The 22666-nt window shown below is 54.3% G+C and overlaps 1 protein-coding gene across 2 annotated transcripts; it reads right to left on the bottom strand.

Annotated features, from left to right (window-relative positions):
* Positions 1–333: 333 nt before the first annotated feature.
* On the bottom strand, positions 334–19961 carry PRDM8 (PR/SET domain 8). Of its 2 annotated transcripts, XM_047751667.1 has the most exons (8): positions 19747–19961; positions 18998–19230; positions 10153–10322; positions 7915–8148; positions 6779–6919; positions 4336–4556; positions 3127–3358; positions 334–2736 (listed from the first exon to the last, which is right to left on the bottom strand). In XM_047751667.1, exons 6-8 carry the CDS (start codon positions 4552–4554, stop codon positions 1103–1105), a joined length of 2085 nt encoding a protein of 694 aa, XP_047607623.1. In that variant the 5' UTR covers positions 4555–4556; positions 6779–6919; positions 7915–8148; positions 10153–10322; positions 18998–19230; positions 19747–19961; the 3' UTR covers positions 334–1102. The 2 variants fall into 2 exon arrangements, with proteins under 2 accessions (XP_047607623.1, XP_047607622.1); XM_047751666.1 differs by lacking the exon at positions 18998–19230.
* Between the last annotated feature and the right edge of the window lie 2705 nt (positions 19962–22666).

Here is a 22666-nt window from a genome sequence, read left to right on the forward strand (position 1 = left end):
CCAGGCCTGGAAATAGTCTCTGGCCACTTGTGGAAATGCTGGTATCCTGCTGCTGAAAGGAATGCTGACATCCCAGGGTCAGCTTAGCTTCAACGGCAGGCATCTTTGTTTAAATGATCTGTCCTTTGATCAAGAATCTCAACACGTTCCAGATAAAGGTTCTCCAAGTAATAATCAAACCATGCCTTCTCACCTTTAGGCTCTAAAGTGGTGTGGAGTAAATAGCGCAAGTGGGACAGGATTGATTGTCCCTCTTTTCTGCTACCTCTACTTTCCAGGGACTCAGTAGCCACACATTAAAAAAAAATTTCAAAACACTTTCCAAATAATTGCTTTGAAGAAAATAGTCATTTATTGTCAAAGCATCCAACATACCCAGATAATCTATAAAGCTTAATAAATCTTTCCAGGGATAAAAGAAACACATAACTATTCAGACTCCATTTCACTGGCACAAAATTACATTTTGTATTAAAAGGAAATACGTATTTACATAACGATGACATTCTTCACTGAAGTCCATAATCATTTCATGATACATGCACTTCCTCGGAAACTTAAATTCAATGGGGACGCCCTTTTTACGTGTTTTGCTTATTTTTGTAAGAACACAAACTGTAACCAAGAAATGCAGAAAGCATCTCCCTCTCCTCCTTGACTTTATATCTAAAATAAAATTTGCCCTTACATATAATTATTACATCTAAACCGTAAGTGCTTAATAATTTAAGTAGAAACGTATGACAAATGCATCAATATGTTGCAATATATGACATTTTAAAAAATGTACCTTTGTTTTTGGGAAAGTGAAAATGCGTGCATTCAAAGGAAAACCCCTCAAACAACCCAGCAGATCAAAAAAGTCCACCATCCTGTGTGTGTGTGTGTGTGTGTGTGTGTGTGTGTAGGGCTCGGGTCAACGTCTGGAGGTAAAGGCGGGGAGAGAGCACTGTGTGAGTGTGTGTGTGTGTGTGTCTGCCTCTCTGGATGCGATGACGTTTCAGGTCACAAAGAGGTGGGGGATGTCCTCGAGTGTTTGTCCCTGCAGGTGGCTCGCCTGTGAGTGTGCGCGCGGGGAAAGCTGGGGTCTTCTGCGCCAGGGTCAATTATGCGAGGTCATGTGCCTGGAGAGGTGGTGGCGCTCCCGGAAGGACTCGTTGCAAATGGGGCACTTGAGTTTCTCCTCCCGCCTTCGCTTCACCAAGGGCTCCAGCGCGTACTCCTTCTTGTGATGCGACCGCATGTGGTATACCAGGTCAGAGGTCATGCGGAAAGAGGCATTGCACTTGGCGCACCAGTTCTGCGCCGGCAGACACAGCGACGTGAAGGACGGCGGCAGCAGCGTCAGCGCCGAGGGCAGCTGCAACTGCAGGGGCCCCGCCGCCGCCGCGGCTGCCGCGGCCGCCGCGGCCGCCGAGCTCTTGGGCCAGAAGGCGGTGGCGTAGAGGAAGGGGCTCTGCTTGGGCAGCCCGCCGCCCCCGCCGCCCCCGCCGCCGCCGCCGCCGCCCGGCAGGGCCCCGCAAGCTCCGTTCAGGTCCGCGGCTCCCTGGAGCTTCACGGCCAGAGGGTCGGAGGCGGCGGGGTACAGTCTGGTGGGGCCCACGCCGTCGCCGGGGTGGCACGGCTCGAGCGCGCCCAGCTTCTGGCCCAGCACCAGCGGCGCCAGCTGCGGGAAGGAGCGCGCCGGCTGCGAGAAGGCGCTTTTGCGCTCGTCCGACGCGGCGCCCTGGCCGCCGCCCGCGCCGCCCGCGGCCCCGGTGCCCGCGCCGCCCCCCGCGCCGTGGCTGCCCGCGCCGCCCAGCTGCGGCACCGAGGTGAAGGCGCTGCCCCGCGCCGGGCTGCCGCCCTCCAGCCGCCCCGGCAGCGCGCCTCCGGGCCGCGGGGCCAGCAGCTGCTCGGCGCCGGCCGGCGAGGCGGCCACGGGCGTGGACGAGCCGCCGCCGCCCGCGTCCTGGTCCTCGGCGGCCGAGCTCCCGCCGTCGGCGGCCGCGTCCTCCTGCAGCCCCGCCGCGCGGGCCGCCTTCTTCACCTCCACGAAGGCGCTGCGCTTCGCCTCGCCCGTCTCGGGGCTGGGCGGCGCGAAGAGGCGGCCGCTGTCCTCCAGGCCGAAGTAGCTGCCGGCGGCGCGGTACTGCTGCGGCGTGCACACCAAGTCCTCCTTGGAGGCGGGCAGGGGCCGCTCGGCGAAGCGCCCGCGGCCCCCGGCCAGCCCCGCGCCGCCGGCCTCGGCCGCCTCCTCCGCGCATTTCCTCTTCCCTTTGCCCAGACCCGCGGCGCCGCCGTCGGGACTCAGCTCCGCCTCCTGGTGGCCGCTGCCGCTCCGGAGGCTGGGGGCCGGGGAGCAGCGGCGGGCTCCCCCGGAGTTCTCCAGCTCCCGCGCCAGGTTGTGAAAGTCCGTGGACGGCTTCGCGCCGCCGCCTCCAGCAGCGGCGGGCGGGTTACCGCCCTCGGGGGCCGGGGCCGGGTAGTGGGGGACAGGGCCGGCTTTGCAGAACTTGGGGCCGGGACCCAGGGGCGCGTCCTGTTGCTGCGGCTGCTGCTGGTCTGGGCTGCCGCCGCCGCCGCCGCCGCCGCCGCCCCCGTGATCCTTGGTGCCCACGCCGCCGCCTTGCTCCTCTCGGGGGCTCAGATCTGCGCTGTGAAGTCTCTTGGGGCAGCGGAAGCGCAGATGCGCCACATAGGGGAACTCAAACTGGAAACGCTGGCTGCATTCCAGGCATGTGTAAGGGGACGACCCTGCTTGGTGAGCAAACAGCACGCGCACACACACAGACACACGCACACACACGCATATCACACGATTACTCAGCGTCGTCGCCGGCCCGCTCTGCCATCGCCCCCTTCGCAAAGCCCCCTTCACCTCTCAGGGCCCGAGGGCCCGCGAGGAGAACGGCGTGGGAGACCCGAGCTGCCTCGCCCGCGGGGGCGGGAGGGGTGCAGCCAGTAAGCCAAGCGTGCCCCGTTCGGCCTCACCCGTCTGTCCCAGCTCCAGACTCTAGCTCAGAGGCTCCACGCGAGGCACCCCAGGGGAGGGGAGGCGCGCCAGGCGCCGGAGGGAGCCCCGCCGCTCCCGGCGTCGCTTCCCCGCCAGCCAAGGGCCCCTTCGCAGGTCGCGAGCCAACCTACCATTCATTTTGCTGTGGGATCTAGAGGGGCAGAGCAGGAGTAACTCCGTCAGTTCTTTCCCGTACCAAACTAGCAACTCCTCGTCTTTGGCAATCCTGCGGAGAGAGCGGTAGAAGAGCTGTCCGTTTTTTATGTAGGCCTCAAGGTTCTGCTCTTCTTTGTCTCTGGCTGATTGGACCAGACGCAGCCACATGAGACCTTCGGAGGAACCGCTGGCCGCCGAGGTGTCTACCTACAGTTTAGAGAGAAGAGAGAACACAGGACGGGGGTGAGGGAGGGAGGCTCTGGGGAGAGCCTAAAACCCCAGGAACCAGGGCCTTTTCCTCTGTGATTCTCTGCCGAAGAACTGAGACCTTGCCTCTGAAAACGTGACCGAGTTGATATCCGGCCTCCTGTCTGTGACCAGCAGGCAAGAGAATGTCCCTCGCCAGCTGCACCCCTTTCATACATCAGTGCTGTTGTCGTGTGTTGGGTGAACAGCGAATGAGGACCTTTCTTCTGACCGTTCAAATGAGGGTTAACCTCTTGGGAATGCATGTCTACATTATGCCACGGTACAAAAAGTATGGGAATTTTGTTTGTTTTAGAAGGAAAAGCAAGTTTAGATTTTAGAAATTATTCTGTGGCATTCACTCATCTACCTAATCTTGGCTTAAGCAATTCATATTTTTCTTCATAAAGTAAGAATAGGAAGTGAGAGGACTTTTCACACTTCGCTTTAATGATGTTTTATTGCCAAACCGTGAACATTTTGATTGGAGTACATACCCTGGGCACTAGGTAGCTCAATCAGAAAGAGTAATATTCTGGGGAACCAGAGGTCTCTGCGGTTGGAAAGCAAATGCACCCAAAACTTACCAGAGAAGTACTTATGGAAAGTACTTAGGATGCAAAAAGCCTTAACCCTAGTGAAATCTCCCAGAGAGTTACCGAAGTGGGGCTCATCTCCAGGAAATCCCAGAATTGAGGCACTTATTTAGACATACCTGACATCCAACATCAAATTTTGTCATTTATTTTTAAAGATCAGTTGACAATAATTTGAGTTTAATTACCCTTTTCTAATTTTTGGTGTGTGAAATAAGATGGCACATGCATCCCTGCGTTTTCTACACTCAGAACCTTTCTTACCTGTCATTAGAATGATTCTTCATCCACTTGCAACAGGATATTACCCTCGTACCCTACGCAGCACCAGCCAAGACTTACCCGGAAGATATAAGGGACTGTTCTCTTGTCCGTGGACTTGAGAGCTATGAAAGCTATGCTGTCGTATAGGGAAGTATGGCTCAGGACACAAGGACCAAAAATAGCATTCTCAGGGATGTCGCAGGTGGTGTAAACGCTGGTGAAAATATCTGTCAGGCATTGCTGCACAGCCTTGGCATCTCCATCCCAGATGCCTCGCTGGATGCCGGGGTCCTCCATCACTGGAGACAGACACACAGGACAATCGAAGCTCGTTACACTCCTCCTTCTGCCTCTGTGAATCCAGGCAGAATGTTTTAGCTACTTAACGGATTTTTCTTGAATTTGCCTGGTTTTTGCATAGCTCTTATTTCAAAAATAAAGCCAATGGCAGATCAAATCTGGCATATTTTGAAGATGCTAATGAAGAGAACTTTCTTTTCCTTTAAAAATTAAAAAAAATTTATGATGGGGATCTCACAGTGGACTGGTCACTAGAAAGAAAACAGAGGGCTAGGAGAGAGGAGCCGGCTTTTTGCTTTACCTTTTGGGGGAGGATGGGGCAGGATGGGGGTAAAGGAAGGGGAGAACAATGGGGGGGTTATTAAAAAAACAAACAAAGAGCTTATAGACTTTTTCAAACTGAAAGGAACTTCTAGCCCTGGGGAGACAGCTCCTCTCATCTCCTCTTATGTATTGAACTGGGCGCCTGGGAGCCGATTTTATTTTTTTCTTCCAAAGAGGGGAGCAGCATGAGCGAGCAGGCGGAGACAGCGGAGCATGGCGAATGGATTTCAAGTGGAGTGTCAGGGCCACTGATTCCACGTCAGCTAACCTTTCTCTGCAGCCTCCAAGAGGGGACGTGTGTCTGCTTATTACCATAATCCAACACTGTCCCTCCGAGGCTTTAATTAAAAGCAGCAAGCAGAGGTAATTATTTTTTTCACGACATGCTTATTTATGGATGAGGGTGAATCCCAGTTACCTTGTCATACAAGTGGGTGGGTAGAGTGGCCTGCGCCTCAGGAAGTGAGCAGGTACAGGGCAGGCCTGATGCATCCCCTGTCTGAAATACCGCGTGTGTAATGACTGGAAATTATCTCCATCACCCAGATAGGACCTAGTCTGGGCAAGAGGAGGCTGCCCTGCTTGGGGAGACCTCGGTGGGCTCTCCAGCTGTTTAATCCGCAGCAATTTAGAAAGTAATGCCCCCGATGGAGGCTCTCCTACCATTAAGTTGTTATAAAGAGACTTCTCCCTTTCTTTGCTTCTGGACACCCCCCACAAGACTTATCATTGAAAACACTAACAAACAAAACAGATATTTAAATTTTAAAGTGGCTTTGAACTACCTTCATTGTTCACTCTAATGAAAAGATTCCCCCAAGTTGATTTTTCCCTAACGACGTCACCATGGGCAATTTTTAAAGTATATTTTGTATAAGTGGCAGAAAAGAAGAGATGTAATTCTTTTCCCAAAAGGCTGTTCTTTATGGAATAATATTAGCAATGTCCATTTTAATCTTACTGTCTATTACCCAATTAATCTTGCAAATATGCTTACAAGGTAGGGCTCCCCCCCCCTCTTTCCAGCTAACAGAGCCTGAAACTTTGGTCAGCCTCTTCTTCCATTCACTCTTACTGCACCCTCCAAATGTCAAGTAACAGGCTGCATTTGGCAGACAGGAATCAGAGGAAATAGCCACAAAGTAGAAACTTACTTCGTTAGGCTACAGCATCTATCCCTGGGCATTTTACCCCAAACAAGGCAGCCTTTCTGATCTCCAACTGCAAATTTAAATGCATTTTTAAAAAATCCCTCCGAATCTCCTTCTCAACGGAATCCTATTCTCTGCTTTTCAATTTCCTCAATCCAGCGTTTTATGCCCCAATTTTTGTCTTCCTTTTAAAAGTCTCTTTCACACAAGCGTTTCATTGTGCCGAGAGGTCGCCCCTTCCCTTGGGGCGGCAGCAGGGACGCAGGCATTAAAATGCAGTCTCCCGGACAATACGGTGCAAAGACCCTCGCTACGCCGCGCTGCCAGGGGTTCGCGTCGCCGCGGCGGCCGCCACGAGCCTCGGGCTGGTCCCCAAACCCGCTGGGCGACGACAGCCTGGCAGGGCTCCGCCGCCCGCGCGCCGCCGCCTGTGCCAGCCATCCCTGCCCGGCTCCGCATCCTCCTCCAGGCCCGGGTTCCCGGCCGCCGGGCGTCCTCCGAGCCGGGCTCGCCCTCCCCCGCGGGCGCCAGGCATTGTCTGCGGCCGCGCGCTCCGCGTCGCTCGCTTCCCCGCAAAGTGCGCGGCAGCCGCCCCTCTCTTTGTGGAAGCTTCTGGGCAGCAGAGGGCCCCTCAACCGGTCGCTCTCCCCCTCTCCTGGACAAGGAGCCCGCGGCCAAAATTTTCCACGCTCCCCACCAAGCCTCCCTTCCTCCCACCCCTCCCCCGCGGATGCGAAGAGACGTACCCGGAACCAGGTCAGGATCCAGTCGCCCAAATAAAGCCACCTGGAGCCGGGAACTGCGATCGAGGGTTTCTCGAGCCTATTGTATCCGTCCGTGTACGTCCATGTCCGGAGGTGTCGGGCTCGCGGTCGCGTAGGCTCTGCCTAAGGAGAGAGAGATGGAGAGACGCGGAGCGAGCGCGCAGGGGCGAGGGAGAGGCAGACGGAGAGACGGCGAGGGAGACGGGGGGAGAGAGTTGTACAGATGGACCCGATGCAGTGACTGACTGGCACGCAGACACACACTTTTTGTTTGCTGCACATAATCTGCCCAATGACGCGTGACAGCCCACGTCCCCTCCCTTTAACTCTTTGCTGGGCTGGGCGCTCCCTCCGGCTCCGCCTGCCTGCGCGCCGTCTCTCCGGCCCGCCCGCCGCCCCGCAGCCCGCGACAGCCGTCCCCGCGCGGCAAGGCCGGTCCGCGCGCGCCCGGCCGCCGCCTCCGAAAGGCCCGGCCCCCTGGGACCGCTCGTGGGGGCGGGAGATCAGTGTCAGGGTCGGAAAGGGAAGCCCCGAGGCCCCGGAGAGGGCCTGTCGCCGTTTCTCCGTTTCTCACTCGGAGACCCAGCCTCCGGCGGGGAGCGGGCCGCTCTGCGTGCGCACGGACCCCGCGCGTTTCCCGAGTCCGAGCTCTGAGAAGGGGAAGGGGGGCCGCGGATTAGCCTCGAGCGATTCTCTGGCCCTCGAGCCGCGGCTCCTTCGCGCCGCTGGGTCCCTGCGGGGGAGAAACCGGCGCCGGCGCTCTCTAGGAGCGCTCGCACCAGGAAAGGAAGCCCTTAGGAACAGATTCAGAAAGGATGCGCTTTGGCGAGAACTTGGCTCAGTCTTTCCTCGACCGCGGAGGCGGGGTGGGGGCGCCGCCGGACCTCGGAAGGGGATTTCCAGGAGTTTCCTGGTCCCAGGACACAAGTGCTGGGGCAGGAGAAGGGATGAGGAGGAGATGGGTGGGAAGAAGTCGGGCGACCGGACTCAAGCTCTTCCTGCTCCTCCGCCCTTTGCCAGGCGCGTTCCGCACGGTCCCCAAGGGGGTCCCTTGCCGGGGAGGCGGGTATTCTAGGACCCCCGGAGTGGGTAGGGTGAGTTAACGTAAAAATTATTACCTTCTGCCCAGATGGGCTCCGGAGAGCTTCTCACGTCCAGCAGGTGGTGGAAGAGCGGATGGAGTGGCCGAGGCCGTCTCTGGAGCCTCGTTTGCGCGCTAAAGCCACTTAGAGGCGCTGGCTTGCCCTTTGGTGCAGCAGCTGATGCTAATGACTTGAGGTCTTTAAGAGCCTGAAAGTTGACTCCTTCCACAGGGCTTGCAACACATTTTCTCAACTTTCAACTCCAAGCTCCTAAGGGAAGAAAGACCTTTCTTTGAGTGGCATAGACGGTCCTACTCCTTCGCCTCCCCCGCCCCCACACACACCAGGACACTGAGGAGGGCACTCTCTGAGCTTTAGAATAATCGGACTTTTAGCTGTGGCTAAAGTGGACAAAGCAGAACCACGGCTTAAGGCGGAGTCAGCCTTGTTTTTATCCAGTGTTGAAATAAGGTGAGTGGATTGGGGGTTGGCAAAGAGCAGCTTAAAAGGAAAAGGTGCCTGCAGTGTTACTTTGATCCTCTCCTGGCCCTGAGACCTCCCTCGGCACTCAGTGAGGCCATCAGGCACAGAGCTCCCTTTCCCTCTGGCGCCTCCGGTACATGGAGGTCTGGAAAGGAAAGGATTTTGCACCGGAGAAATTTTTTAAGAAATGTGAGGAATTTCCCACTGAGTTCTCTTCTCCTTTGTCTCTCTGTCTCTCCCCCTTGTCCCTTCTCTTTTCATCTGGCCCTGGTCAGCCCCCCTCCTCCCCTGGTAAGTTCCAAGTCCTTACCAGACAGAGCTGCTGCCTAAGGATTAAGCTGGGACTGGGAGAGAGGGTTGCAAAATTCCCATATACTAGGGAGTAAGGGGAGAATTATCCCTTAATTTCCAGGTTAGCTTTTCGAAGGAACTTTCTCAAACTGCAGTGGTCTTTCATCTTAATATATCATTTCTCTGTTGCATGTGCATGCACACACTTTAAAATAGCTTGGCTAAGGGGAACTCATGTGATGACCACGGCTTAATGCTGAGGTCTCTCACATGTCTCGCTATAAGAACCTGCAAAGGTATTTAGCCACCAGTTGGCTTATAACTGTGTACTCCATCAATCCCCCAACACATTCCCCGTCACTTATTTAAAGCAAAGGTGATGGGATGAGGAATGTCCAAAGTATTGCCTCGAACACCTGAAAAAATAACTTGTAGTGTTGAAGAATTCACTTAGGAAGGAAAGGAAAAAGGGCAGAAGACAAACAGGTGTAAACAACAGCCAATTAAGATAAAGGAGCCACCGGAGAGTTGTGGTTCCTTAGAAACAACAGCAAAGGTGTGGGGGAGGGGGAGAGCAGTGGCTTTCAACCTCATTTCTTTAAACTATAGAACAGAACAGTCCTTGGGGCCTTCTTTTGCTGGATTTTTTTTTTTTTTTTTAGAGTATAGGAAGTTTGCCTTTCCCAGGAAAAGTTATTAGTCTATGCAAGCCACTCTAAAAAACCCTCTTACATATTGTAAAGCATCTACCCCAGAATGTGGGCATTCTGGAAAACCTTAAGCTCTAAATGGCAAGCATTTCCTTCCCCCTGGCCTTTCCTTCCTTAAATGTAAAGAGCACGTAGTCTGTACCTCCTTCCAGGGACTGAAACCTAGACTCCAATTTGTATCAAACACCCAATGTTTCCGGTGCTTAAACTGGAATGAATACGCTTGATCTTCCGAATCTCAAGCTAGAAAATAAGATTCTATATGTCAAAGAAGGGAGAGGTATAGTGAGGATCCAGCCATCAGATGATATTTCCTCTCAGTTTCATTTATCTGCCTCCTACTTAGATGTTCCCTATTGATTTTAGATGAAAAATCCCCAAATAAAAGAATTTTCTACATTTTACGAGTCCAACCAAATCTTTGTCTAAGGAATTAGATGATTCACACAACAACAACAAAGCCAAATATAGGTAAGAAGAAGGTTGAAGTTCCTACTTTGAGGTTCTCTCTGCATTTTAAAGTGGCACATATTTTGCTAGGTAATATAAAGGGTCTGAATGAAAATTCTTAACAGGAAGTAAAGAAAATCTACAGATTCTTTATTTCTCCAGAAATGTGTGGGCTAAAATGGGGCATAAACTACTTTGAAATCATTCTGCATTATTACTCACTGCAACTCGCTGGATGCTAAACGAGAGGCCGAAGTCCTTATTCAGCCTCACAGAGTACAACCGAAATGCATCTCAGTCAACAGTTTCATCTCACTGACGTGGAGCAATGGGTTTATACCTGGATTCGGAGCCCTCTTCCCCAGGATTTCATTTCCAATTAAATGATGAGAGGGATGGCGGGGAAGAGTGAGGAAGTTCCACTTTAACAAGGCTTCTTGCAGTCTTGTTTTGGAAGAGAAGACCGGAAAGAGGTCGGTGAATGATTCCCAAGGTGGTGCCTTTTATGACCTAAGTGAGAGGGTGGAGAAAGGCTGAGAAATCTGACTCTTGAGAGTATTTGAGCACGTCCCTCTTCCCTGAGGAGAGAAATGGGGCCCCAAATAGCTCAACTTCTGTGCTAGAAGGCGGCAAAGTCTCTCATAATAGCTCACGCAGAGGGCTTACGACTGCGTAAGAGTGAAAACACAGTATACTCTCCTCTCTCCCGCCTATTCTAGGTCCTGGCACATCCCCTGCTAATCGCATCGCCGATGGATACACCCCCAAGGGCTTCGTGTGTGTATAAATTCTCGCTGGAAGACAAGAGGATGTCGAAGCAGCAGACAGGTGGTGGAGACTTTTTTCCTAAATGTATTCATTTCTCACAGGGTGGTCTCGGGGAGGCAGACCATGGAGCTTCCCAGGGAGGGATACTGCATTGCCGAGCTTCCCCAAGGAGACTAAGGAACTTTCTAAGTGATAACCTAGAGGCTAGAAGAGGCAGACTTGCTGAGCTGGATAAAGGTTTACCGGGATGGGGAGCAGGCACCCTGTTGCGTGGTTTTTTTTATAAGGATACACGGCAATCTCAGTATGGGTCTGTTTCTCACCAAGAATTATAGTTGGTTCAGTAGGTGACGAGTGAATACAGGTTTCCCACGCGCATTCTGGGCCAGTTAACGACTCAGAGGATGGATGGTTTTGTGGGCTGTGAGGAGGACTCCAGGCTCTCGGCTGTGGGATCTTTACTCCTCACTCCCATTTCTCTCTCCGGCTTTTCTCCTTCTCAATAAATGGGAGCTGTTTTTACATCTGCTACAACTATCTTCATTATAGTTATAACCTATGTTTCTCAAGCTTAAACCCTTCTCTCTGAGGGGTGTTAAGTTCCCCTTGCTTTTCTGTTGGAGTCTGGCTTCAAGCTGGAGAGTCGTGGAGCGCTTTGTGTCCTTCATTTTCCCTCCTGGACCGAAAGCTTTGGTGAACCAACTCCATGGGTCATGGGCATCATCGAGCAGGGCAAGCCAACTGTGGTGATGCTGAAGGCACCTTCTGCAGACCTGAATTCAGTGCCTCCTGCCCACCCGTGGGCAGGTAGTCTGTGAGCCAGGTCTCAAGGTCCAGCATCCTAACCCCCTGAGTTCTCCCCGATTTTATACCCCCCACCCAGATGAGTATCTAGAGATCTGGCAGGGCATTTTCTGTCAGATCTGCAGCTTGCAAAGTCCTCCCCAGAATCATGCACACAGCCGTCGAAAGTACCCTAGTAGGAGGAGGAGGGGAGGGGGAAGGACATGCAGGCAGGGAGGGCTGCAGTCTCCTCACCCTTTGGGCCCGGCTGGAAAGGTGCACCGGGGTCTCAAACGGGGTGGGGGGCACCAGAGTTTGAGAAGGAACGTCAAACTGACTCCAGGAATGTCATTGAGAGGCTCTATATCAAATTTCCCTACACAGCTTGGAGAAGGGACATTACGCCAAAACTTAGTACCTGAGTTCCCCCTACTTTCCTCTTTTATGCGGTGTGTATTTCTTGAGTTAAAAGAGAGGCACTTATTGAAACACAGTGGGTTCACACCAGGCAGACTCGACTTTCTGGCCGTATGAAGTGTGGACTTAGATTGTAAACTGAGCTGCTGGAGGATGGGTGGCATAAAGCATTCCTCTCCTGGGGATGAGGTCCAGGCAGAAGGCACATGTGCCCAGGACTTCCTAGCTTAGAATCTGTCCATGGCATACTTGCTTGAAAAATGAGAAGAGAGACATCTGATTTTCTCTAAGGAAAAGGCAGGAAAAAAAAAAAAGGAAGGAAAGAAAGGATTTGGGGAGTATACATCAATCAGTGACCACAACAGTGATGATTCACTTTGCTTTGTTAGAGCCTTGGAAATAGTTTAATTTTTTCACAAACTATGTTCTCATATCCGAACTGTTCACTCGATCATATTGCAAATTGAATTGCTTGAGTGAAAATCATCTTTCATGATTTCAATTCAAATGAATTGAGGGTATTTCATAATTTAATCCAGGGGTATTAAACTAGCATCAGTGGGGGAATGTCTTCCCAAATATTAGATGGAAGGCCTTTAGCCTTTAACAGATTTTCATAAGCACTAAAAAAGTAGGACTCTCTTCAATTCTTCTACTTGGAGAAGTGGTTTCTTAAGGAATTCAAAGATCAACTTGTCAAACACAACAGGAACAGCATAACTACTGTAAACAATATTATATGTACATTACAAAGTGGCAAAATTAATAGGCAGGGGGATTGAATCTTTGTTCTCTTGAATTTACTTACTGAAAAGCCAATTCCTAGATTGATTTGATAGTCTTCTAGTGATGTAATATAAAGCTAAACAAGATAAATTTGATAATGTTCCCCAAAGTTTGAAAGAAAAAACTCATATTTTAAAAATAAATAATATCCAGACTGTCAAGTGAATCACTCACGAATTCCTAGATGTTGAGTTTCCTAAAGGCCTAGTATCCAGTTTAGGTTTGAACAATTTTATACCAGATCAGACACGATCGTGTGTGTGTGTGTGTGCGTGTGTGAGATTTTTCTTGGGTACATGTCTACAAACTAGTCACTTCTCCTTGCCGTGTATTTTCCTGTGAGGTGGTTTCAAGAAAACAGTTTGTGTGAAGTCATACAGGACAGCAATTGGTCTTGGAGAAGCGGGACAATAGAGTTCTAAAGAACTTTTTATTCGGATGATGTTAGTATCAAGTACCCTGTGCATGTGATCAGAGGCCTCATGGCATTATCTACACTTTAGAGTCAGTTCACCTGAGGCCCCAGGAACTTAACTTTCCAGAAAGGGGGGAATTCTCTGAACCTGTGGGAATATCCTGGGGGAAGCCAATGCTCTGAGGATGCGTTGGGCCCCCTATCTTCCGTGTCCCCAAAGCTACTCACAGCTGAGTTTGGGCCCAACCTTTGGGCCTCAAGGCCGGGCAGGGAAATGCCTGCTTGCTGCAGACAGTTCCCGTGGTCTAGATTCTCCCGTGTCCACGTGGCAGTAAAGGGCGACAGAGCTAAGAGTGCAGAGAAGGCCAAGCGGCAGAGAGGGACGTAGATGTGGGCGAATGAGATCTCCTGCCAGAGACGGAGGAAGGGCACTACGCTGAGAGGATCGCCAAGGGCATGCGTTCCCACCAGGGCTGAGTCACCGAAGAGTGACACTGGAAGGGACCTGGACAGAAGCGGACACGCTTCAGCGGAAGGTCACTCTTTAAGAAGCTGCACTAGCAAACCATGTGGAGGGGAAGTTAGATGCCACGCTCGTGCGGGACGGACACGCGTGGGACTAAGCAGGGAGGAGGGCTCCCTGCTTCCGTCCACTTCTTCCCTGTTCTCCAGCCTCCCACCGCCCCCCCGGAATTAGACCCACCCCTTGCCTCCTGCTAAGCGACTGCCTTCTGTGTGGAAAGGCTTCTGGAGCAGGCTTTGAGGAGCCGCAGCTCCTTTTACCCCAGCCTCAGCCCCCGAGCCTGCGCAGTCCTCTCCCGCCCCACCCGCCCCTCCCCCAACCTTTCCCAGGACCGGGGTCTGTGTTCGCATCTCTCACTAGCTGGGCTGCCAGGGACCTCTCCCAGCCTTCGTTTTCCTCCTTAGGCAAAGTAAGTCTGGCAAGAGTTGCCTCCCAGGGGCTGAGGTGAGGCCTCAGCGAGGGAACAAGGGCAGGCGCAGGTCTGGAAAGCCAGTTGCTGAGCAGATGGTAAGTGATTATTCCAAGAGCCGGGGTTAGTTTCATTTCAGCCTTGGACATCCCAGAGAGGTCGCAGTGCCTTCCTTAAGGAGCATTCTTCTCAGACGTCTAGTCTAGAGAACTGACCCAAGACGGATCCAGACCTCAGGTTCGGGCCACGACTCCATGAGGGGTACCATCCACCTGTGCCCAGAGTTCCTGACCCCTGATGCTGGGCAGGTGATTTCACCTGTTGGTGCTTGAGGCCTTCCTCTGTGAACTGACGGTCTTATAGACAACTCTTTTCACGAAGGCTGAGCTGATATTTAGCAGCCCCGGAAAACAATGCCTGCCACACAGGAAACACCTGGCTCTCGTTAGTGTTCGTAACAAGAGGCTGCTCCTTCACTTGCTTTTCAGAAGAGTTAATTGTATTGTGCACCGGCTTTCGAAGCCGCGCAACGGAGGCTGAGGATTTCTGGATGTTTCTAGGAAGACGGGAAGGAGGCTCTGGAGGATAAAGTAAGTAGGCGGGGGGGAATTGTGTCCAGGTGTCAGGAATCCCCGCCAACGCCCAAGGAAGGGCCGGGCACTGACTCTAACGGAGGAGCGAGCAGCTTTCTGCCCGACTTGTATCCCTCATCTCCGGCCAGAGTATTTTCTTTAGACCTGGCAGCGGCGCCGCATTAGAAACGCGGGCAAATCCAGGCAGTGCGACCCGACGGGACCAGAAGCCCAGGAACTCATCGCTAGGGACTCAAGTACCCAGACCAGAAAGCCGAAGCCTGGCCGGGCAGAGACACCCGGGAGCCTGGGCGGCCACCACGGGAGGAGGAGCGAGTGGAGGAGCCCTGGGGCCGGGGGCGGGGGGGGGGGCAGGCCTGGACTCCCCCTCCGCGCCCCCCACCTACTCTCCCCCCCGCTCCCCCCCACCCTCTCATCCCTCCCCCCCCCCCCCGGCGCCCCCCACCTACTCTCCCTCCCCCCCCCCTCGCCCCCGGCGCCCCCCCCCCTCCCCCCCCCCCCCCCCCCCGCCCCCCCCCTACTCCTCTCTCTCCCCCCCCGCCCCGGCGCCCCCCCTACCTCTCCCCCCCCCCCCGCCCCGGCGCCCCCCACCTACTCTCTCCCCCCCCCCCCCCGCGCCCCCCACCTACTCTCTCCCCCCCCCGGCGCCCCCCACCTACTCTCCCCCCCCCCCCGCCCCCCCGGCGCCCCCCACCTACTCTTCCCCCCCCCCGCCCCGGCGCCCCCCACCTACTCTCCCCCCCGCCCCGGCGCCCCCCACCTACTCTCCCCCCCCCCCCCCGCCCCCCACCCCGGCGCCCCCCCCTACTCTCCCCCCCCCCCGCCCCGGCGCCCCCCCCACCTACTCTCCCCCCCCCCGCCCCGCCCCGGCGCCCCTCCCCCGCGGATCTGGGCGGACCCGGCACGGAGAAGGCCCCGCCCCCGGCGGCCGCACGCGGTCTGCGCGCGGCATCGTGGGCCGCACGGCCGAGGGGTCTCCATTCCCCGCTGCGGGGCTGAGCCTCGTCGCCGGCCCGTGCTGCCTGCCTTGGCGCAGCCGCCGTCCCACGTCCTGCCAAACCTCCTGCCCAGGAGGGACCGGTGACAGAGGTCGGCGTGGGCTCTTCCTTCCGAAGGGTCCTGGAGCCAGTGGTTACGAGGTCGAAATTTGGATCCTAAACACGTCAGTGTGAGCCCCAGGTCTGCAGTCTACTAGCTGTGTGTCTAGCTAGTTAATTTTCTCCTTTTGTGACACAGCAAAAAGGCGATTTGTCTCATAGGATGACTATGAATATTCTAAAAGTAAGCCTGGGTTCAGAACCCAGCTGGCCTACTTGCTTGCGTTAGCTTCTCAGTTCTTCTCTTTGCTCTGAAGGAAGGGGATCTAATGAACTAGTGCTAATAATACTCACAGAGTCATAAGAATTCAATGAGATAAGCCCCTGGGAACATTTCGTCTAGCACATAGTACGAACCCACAGTGTTTGCCACTCTGAAATGCTGGGTAGGTACAATTTCCAAACCTTAGCTCTCCTAATCTTTTTATCCTCTCCAGAGAGGAACAAAATGCAAAGGTGCATGTCGCTAGGTAGGGTAGCAGTGCACACAGAATTGGGACACTGCTTGTGGCGTAAGCTAGGTTATATTTCGGAAGCAGCATGCCTGTCCTTTTGGCCTTTCCTCTTCAGTTCCTAGGGGCAAAAGGTCAAAGAACAGGAAAGGTGGGGAGAAGGGGTTTAGGACATAAAAGATGCTCAACTAACGTCTGAGGAGAAAGTGGCATTTCAGATACTGAAATGGAATGGCAGCCCCAGGGTTGGCACTGGCTTCCCCCTCCCTGCATGTGGCTGCAGGTGGGCACTGGTGGGGACATTTCGGTGTGACAGTATGTCCTGGCCTCTGGGAGGGGAAGATACAGTGGGTGAGTTACCTTGGGGTAAATGAGGCCTTTCGTGGCAGGTTGGAATCTGCATGTTCCCCAAAGCTTGACAATTCAGAGTCCAGGAGTTTACATTCCCAGATATCCCTCCACCATCCTCAGAACTCAGAGCCCTTCAGACATTATCTTAGGCCTCAGCAGGCCTCACTCCCTCAATAGCACGGCCCCTGGTTTTCAGATGGGAGAACTAACATCCTTTTTGTTCTCTATGGATAATAGGATAATGGCAGATGAGGTTCTACCGGGAACCAGCAGGACCTCGGGAAGACATGGCCCCAAGCAGCCTTCAAGACCCTGCCCTTCTGCTTTATTCCTGGGGCAGAGAGCGCGGAGGCAGCTCGACAGTCTAAGGTATTTAATAAACTTCTGGCTCTTCCTCCGCTCTCCTCTCAGACCCCAACTAAAAAGTGCGTTAGCAGAGAAGAGAAGAAAATGAAATAAAACCAATTTCTCAGTGTTCCACCCCCCCCTCCACGGGGGGGACGGGACACACAAATGCAACAACTGGTGAGAAGGAGCTGCAACTTGGAAAAGATTTATTTTTCCTGGCCATAAATCTCATCCCCTTGTTCCTCTGCCCAACGAAGCATGATAAAGTCCTTTTCCATAAAGTATTCAGTATTAGAGCCACAAAGCTCCCCCAATCAGTCGCCATCTGCTTCTACCATAACTGCTGCTCCCGAAGCAGGGAAAGCAGCAGCAGAGAAAGGGCAGCACTGTTAGGCTGCCGGACAAATGAGGAGACTGAATAGCTTTGGTTTTCCTTGTGTATCTGTATCTATAGAGACAGGAGAAGAAAGGCCGCATTATATTGATGCAGCAATTGTAAAACAAAACACGGAAGAGGCATCTAAAGGGCAATATCGCATGCATCGGGGTCTCCAGATAAAAGGGGAACTAACAGATTTATAGAAACCTTTAATTGGTTTTCAATTGAAAGCTAAAGAGGCTGGGGCGAAGCTGTGAAGAGTGGCAAAGTGCTCGCCTGCAGCCGTCTGGGAGGCGTGATCGATTTCGCGGGAGGGCGAAGAAAAAGAATCCGGAACTCGCCGGGCGCTGGGCCAGGGGACAGCTCCGCCGACGGAGCCGGCCTCTTGGGCCTGGGAGTTACCGATTGGACCACAGGAACAGAACCTCTCAATCTCTCTCTCTCTTTCTCTCTCCTTCCCTCCCGCCCACCCACCCTCCTTCAGACCAGGAGGCTAGAGAGGGAAGGAGAGGCTGCAAAAGTAAAGCCAACTTCCCATCCCCGGACGACACAGTCGCCAGCCTAGAAACTCCGAGCTTTAAACCAGTCGTCCGCCAGCAGGGAGGCCCCCGGGAAGGAAACAGGAGCCCCGCCCTCAACCCTGTGCCAGTCTGGTCTTTGCTCTTTTTCTAGACCCCAACAGAAAAAGCTAAAAATCACTGGCGCCGCCCCACTTAGCTCGGCGAGAAGTCTCTGCCCGAGCCCTCCGGGTTCTTAGGGCAGCTCTCCCCTCGCCGGCGCCGCGCCTTTGCTTAACCCCTTCCTGCCCCGCCAGCCCGGCGGCAGCCCCTCCAGCCCACGTGGACAGGGCCCACCCACCGTGCGGCCCAGACGTCCCCCCGTCGGTTCTTCAGACTAATTTATCGGCCCGACCCTCCATTATCTTTTTCGATTTCCTAATTAATCAAAGATAAAAGGCAATGGTGCAAATGACGATTACGAGGGAACTGGAAGCCGGTTTTGAATAAAGTGGGAGAAGAGAAGCATGATTGATTGAGCGATAGAATAGTGGAGAGTGAAATCTCAAGTGCGAGGCACAGGCCTCAGGGGATGGAACCTTGACCCCTCGGCCTGCCCGAGCGCCGTCGCAAGGGGACAGCCCCAAAGGAGGTCACCTGGGGTCGAAGCCTTCGGAGGAAAAAGAACTGGGTTTCCTCTGGGCTCCGAGCCCACTAGGCACTCGCCACCCAGCTTCCCTTCCCCCCCCCTCCCCGCCCGCACGCCGAGGCCGCCCCCGCGTGATGTCAGGCGATGTCAGGACTCGGGGCGGCTGAGCCCCCGCCACAGCAGGAGCGCCTTTTGACGGAAACGCACCCCATTGTTGCGTTAGTGCCCCGCGCCGCGAGTCACCCATAGTTTTCCTTCTGTCTATTTCTCTGTCGAGGCCAACTCCTCCTGAAATTGCAGGCAAACAAATCTAGTAGGTCAGAGATTGCATTTGCTGGTGTAAGGGATTAATAGAGCCCGGTCTGAGGCTGCTTTCCAGAATTGCCTTCGGGATTAAAAGGCAGACACGGCACGGGCACACGTTTTGCATTCACTGGTGGCTGTGATTAATGTTTCCGAGGGGATTTGTACTGGGAGCTTATGGAACATTGCTCTCGGGGGTCTAATGCCCGACGGCCGCGCGCAGGGACCGGCAGAGGGTCTGCGGACACGCGCCCGGAGCGCCGGGCGGGGTGGGGGATTAGAGGGGGCGTCAGATGCGTGTGGGAGGCCCGGCTCCCCGGCCTTTTAGCGCCTTCCTCCCTCTACCCCGACCCCAGCACGGTTGCTACGGAGGACCGCAGTGAGGACTGTCGGGGAGACGGACGTTAGGTCTTACAGGGTCTGTGTAAGGGAAAATGCTCTCGAAGTGTCCTGACTTGGGGGTAGAAGGGGTTCAGCACCAGGCCGCAGAACTTTATCCATCCGTCCAGTAAAGGGAATTCCGTGTCGAGCGGACGCGCTGCTCCTAAACGCATCACTCCCCCCAGGTTACCGAGTTGCCAGGCTCAGGCCTCGACCCCCTCGAAACGCCGTTCTCGGGGTTGATGTCGGGGGCTCCCAGGGAGGCACCTGTGGAGAGGAGCCGGAGCCCTGGCACGAAATACATACCCCTTCCCACCGCCCCAGGGGCGGACAAACCCTGACCGCGCGGGTAAAGGGGAAGGAGGGGGAAGTTCTGGGGTGCGGGGGTCAGGCGAGGAGAAGGAAGGAAACCTGGCAATCGAGAGAAAAGCGAGGCGTTTGGGAAGCGAGGGAGCAGAGTTTAGGGAGAAGAGCGGAGAAAAAGCGAAGGGGCTGGTCGCCGCGGGTGGGCATTACCGCTCTCCGGCAGGAGGGGGCGCTTTTCCCGCCCGGACCAGCCTTCCCCTGGGCGGGGCGGGACGCCCCGGGGCCCCGGCTTCGGGGTGCTGGGCGCCCCCTCCTGGCGACTGCGTGGCTCTCCGGGCCCGCGCCCGCTGGGCCCGCGGCGGCCGCCTTGCCGGCAGGAAAGCGGAGGAGACCCAGCGGCGCGGGGGTGCGGCGGCGGCGGCGCCAGCGCGAGGCAGGCCCCCCCCCCCCCCCGCGCGCTCCCCGCGGCCTCCTCACCTGGGGCCTCCAGGACTCCTGCCCCGCGGGCACGGCTTCTGCCCCGCGGGCACGGCTCCTGCGCGCCCCTCGGCGCCCGGCTTCCGCCCGGGTCCCAGCCCGCCGAGGGGCCCGCCCTCCTCGCCGAGCGGGTCGCAGGCTCCGCCGCAGCAGCTGGGAGGGAGGGAGCGACCGCCGGCTGCTGCCGGGCGGCGTCTGGGGGCCGCGAGCCGAGCGCGAGGAGCCGCCATCTGGAGCCTCGGCAGCGGGCGGGGGCGCGGGGGCGAGGGAAGGGGCCTGGCGGCTCCGCCCGCGGCGCGCGCGAGGGCCGGGGGCCGGGCGTGGGAGCGGAGGCTGGGGGGAGGCCTGTCCCTCTTAGGTCCCTTCAATTCCCGGGCTGTCCCCACGAGCAGGTCCAGCGAAAGAGCGCGGCGGCCCCTCCTCCCACCTGCAGATGCCCCTGAGGGGACGGCGTGGACCTAAACTCTGCCCGCGCGCGCACGCCCGCCGCCCATCGCCCATCGGAAGTGGTTTTCTCTTCCCTTCCCGCCCGCCGTGGCCATCCCACGCCGGGAAAGAGTCCTCTCCACACGGCGTGGGCTTTTGGACCCTCCACGTTACTTCCGACAACCGCTTTAGCCAGAAAGCGGGACGGACACCATCTAGTCCAGGCGGACTGTGGAAAAGGAGGAGAATGGCGCGAGGGGGGCTCGTCCTCCCACTTTCGGGCTGGGAAGTGGAGGATAATTGGGGGGAGGCGGGAGGAAAGGACGCGTCGTTTCTCCCCTTTCCTTTTTTCATTTCATATGCGTCTAGCGTTTTTATAGCTTTAACTTAAAAACGGAAAATTCCTCTTTCCTAAATTTGGATGGGGGCGGGGGCAAACTCCAGGAAGGGTGAGAGTGTGGGGGAGAGTCGAGGGAGCAGGTCCAGGAGCTCCAGCTTTCCTGCTTCTGGGCCATCTCTGAAGGCAAGGCCCTCAGCCATAGGTTATAGCTCCACGTAGGGGGGACTGATTGGGTGTGTGGGTGGTGGCGGGAAGTCTGGGTGAGACAAAAAAGGCACCCCAAGGCATTAAAAGACACCCCCCCCCCAGCTGTCTCTTGTCCGGCAGAATGGCATTATGTAAAAGATCTGGCATGTCACCCAGTGGCACATCTGGTAGGTGTAGATGGCATTCATTAGCACAGGGCTTCTACTCTGCAGCATGCCAAAGCCCTGACAGAGATGCCCGCTGCCAATCATTCATTCGCTGCCAATCCCAGAGCGCGGCCTGGCGGGATGGCTCCCTTCCACTCTGGCACAAGGACTGGAGGCAACAATGTGTTGCGATAGGAAGAGATGAAAGCGGAGCTGAGGATGAGAGGCACCCAGCAGATGTATCCCGTGAGGAGATAACGGTGCGAGGAGTCATTTAGCGAGAAAGCATATGCAGGATCTCAGGAGGGGGCTGGGGCTTGGGCAGGGGTCTGCCTGCCTAGGCATGAGCTAAGGGAGGGCCAGGGGAACCCCTTGAAAACCTCAAAGTTGAGTTGCTCCCCCCGAGTCCCCAAGGTCAACCCCCTCCCACCTTGGGACCTTTCTGTCTCCACCCCTGCCCCACCTTAGGTGTACCTCTGTTTATCTGTCTCTGGAAAGAGGAACTCTCTTCCCGCCTCAAGGCTTTCCCATCACAGATGTAAAGAGCACCTTTCCGGCTGTTTAGGTTGCACCATCCTCTTTGCCTTGTAATTTGAGGAGGGTGGGAGGCTGTCAGGCTCTCTTTACAGCACTTTGAAAGGTAAAAATTGCATATGTTAACGATGTGAATTAAAAAAAAAAAAAAAGTCTAGCTTTTCAGAGAGAATAGATAGGAACGGAAGAAAGCAAGGGAATTGTTAAAATCTAGGATAGAAGTTGCCTCTGAAGTGTTGTTTTCCTTAAGCTGTGCGGTTGCCTAGTCACAGGTTGTCAGTGTATTGTTTTTCTTTATGTCATGCACATATTTTATAAATATTCTTTCTGTCCATTGAGTATTTAGTAAAACAACAACAAAAGTCAAAGGTTAGAGGGCTTGCGGAACTCAGTGTTTAAGTCAAGTATAACAGCTCTTTACTGACATATAATGTATATGTATTATGTATAAAATTAAACTACTCTTTTTAGTATAAATATTTAGAATGAAATACTTGGGGCATATGTACACTGGTTCATGGTCACAAAATGACTGCTGTAATTCCAGGCATCACACCTTTGTTCTAAACACGAAGAAAGGAATGAGACAAAGAAAGTAGTTCTTTTCTTTTATGTGAAGGAAGTACTTTCACTTTTTATTAGCCAGACCTAGGTTACCTGGACCCAGATACCTACAAAGGAATCTGAGAGAACTAACTTTAAAAATGTAAAAAGGTAGAGATAGGGGCATTGGGAATGGTTGTTGGGTTGCAGTCTGGGGTGTCTGGCCAAAACCTCAGGTTGAGCAAGACAATGTGAGCACCAGGCAAGAGGAGATACCAAGTTTTAGCATATTGTTTTAAGTAAAATCTTTTGTTTTCCTTAAAGTCGTTAAAACTTATTAGTCAGGGATACCACACTTGAATTTAGCAATTTCTTTGTGAATTTCATCAAATTCTATTACAAAATAAGGGCTGAATCTTAATCAATATGTTCATAAGACAGCAGACTTTAAGTCTGACATATTTAAACAAAATTAGTTTTGGGAAGAAAAGTATAAATAGAACTTGTTTATAAATTTAAATGAAACAAGAAAAATGGCTTTTGTTAGAAGGACTAGAGTTTTAAACCCAACTCTGTGACTCAGGCTAGATGTGTGACCTTGGGTAGTTTATTTGTTTAGGTCTCCGTCCTGATCTGCAACTAGGTTAGTAAAGCTAATAATGCCTTGCAGGACTACAGTAAAACTTAGAAATAACGGCAGGTTTTTAAATGTGGTCATTGTGAG

This window comes from Phacochoerus africanus, chromosome 10 (assembly GCF_016906955.1).
Source record: "Phacochoerus africanus isolate WHEZ1 chromosome 10, ROS_Pafr_v1, whole genome shotgun sequence".
In the NCBI taxonomy this organism is placed as follows: domain Eukaryota; kingdom Metazoa; phylum Chordata; class Mammalia; order Artiodactyla; family Suidae; genus Phacochoerus; species Phacochoerus africanus.

Coding starts and splice junctions, on each gene's coding strand:
- PRDM8 (XM_047751666.1), bottom strand. CDS start 4,554: ATGGAGGACCCCGGCATCCAGCGAGGCATCTGGGATGGAGATGCCAAG. Junction 3,359..4,335: donor CAGTCCCTTATATCTTCCGG/GTAAGTCTTGGC, acceptor TCTAAACTGTAG/GTAGACACCTCGGCGGCCAG. Junction 2,737..3,126: donor ATCCCACAGCAAAATGAATG/GTAGGTTGGCTC, acceptor CTCACCAAGCAG/GGTCGTCCCCTTACACATGC.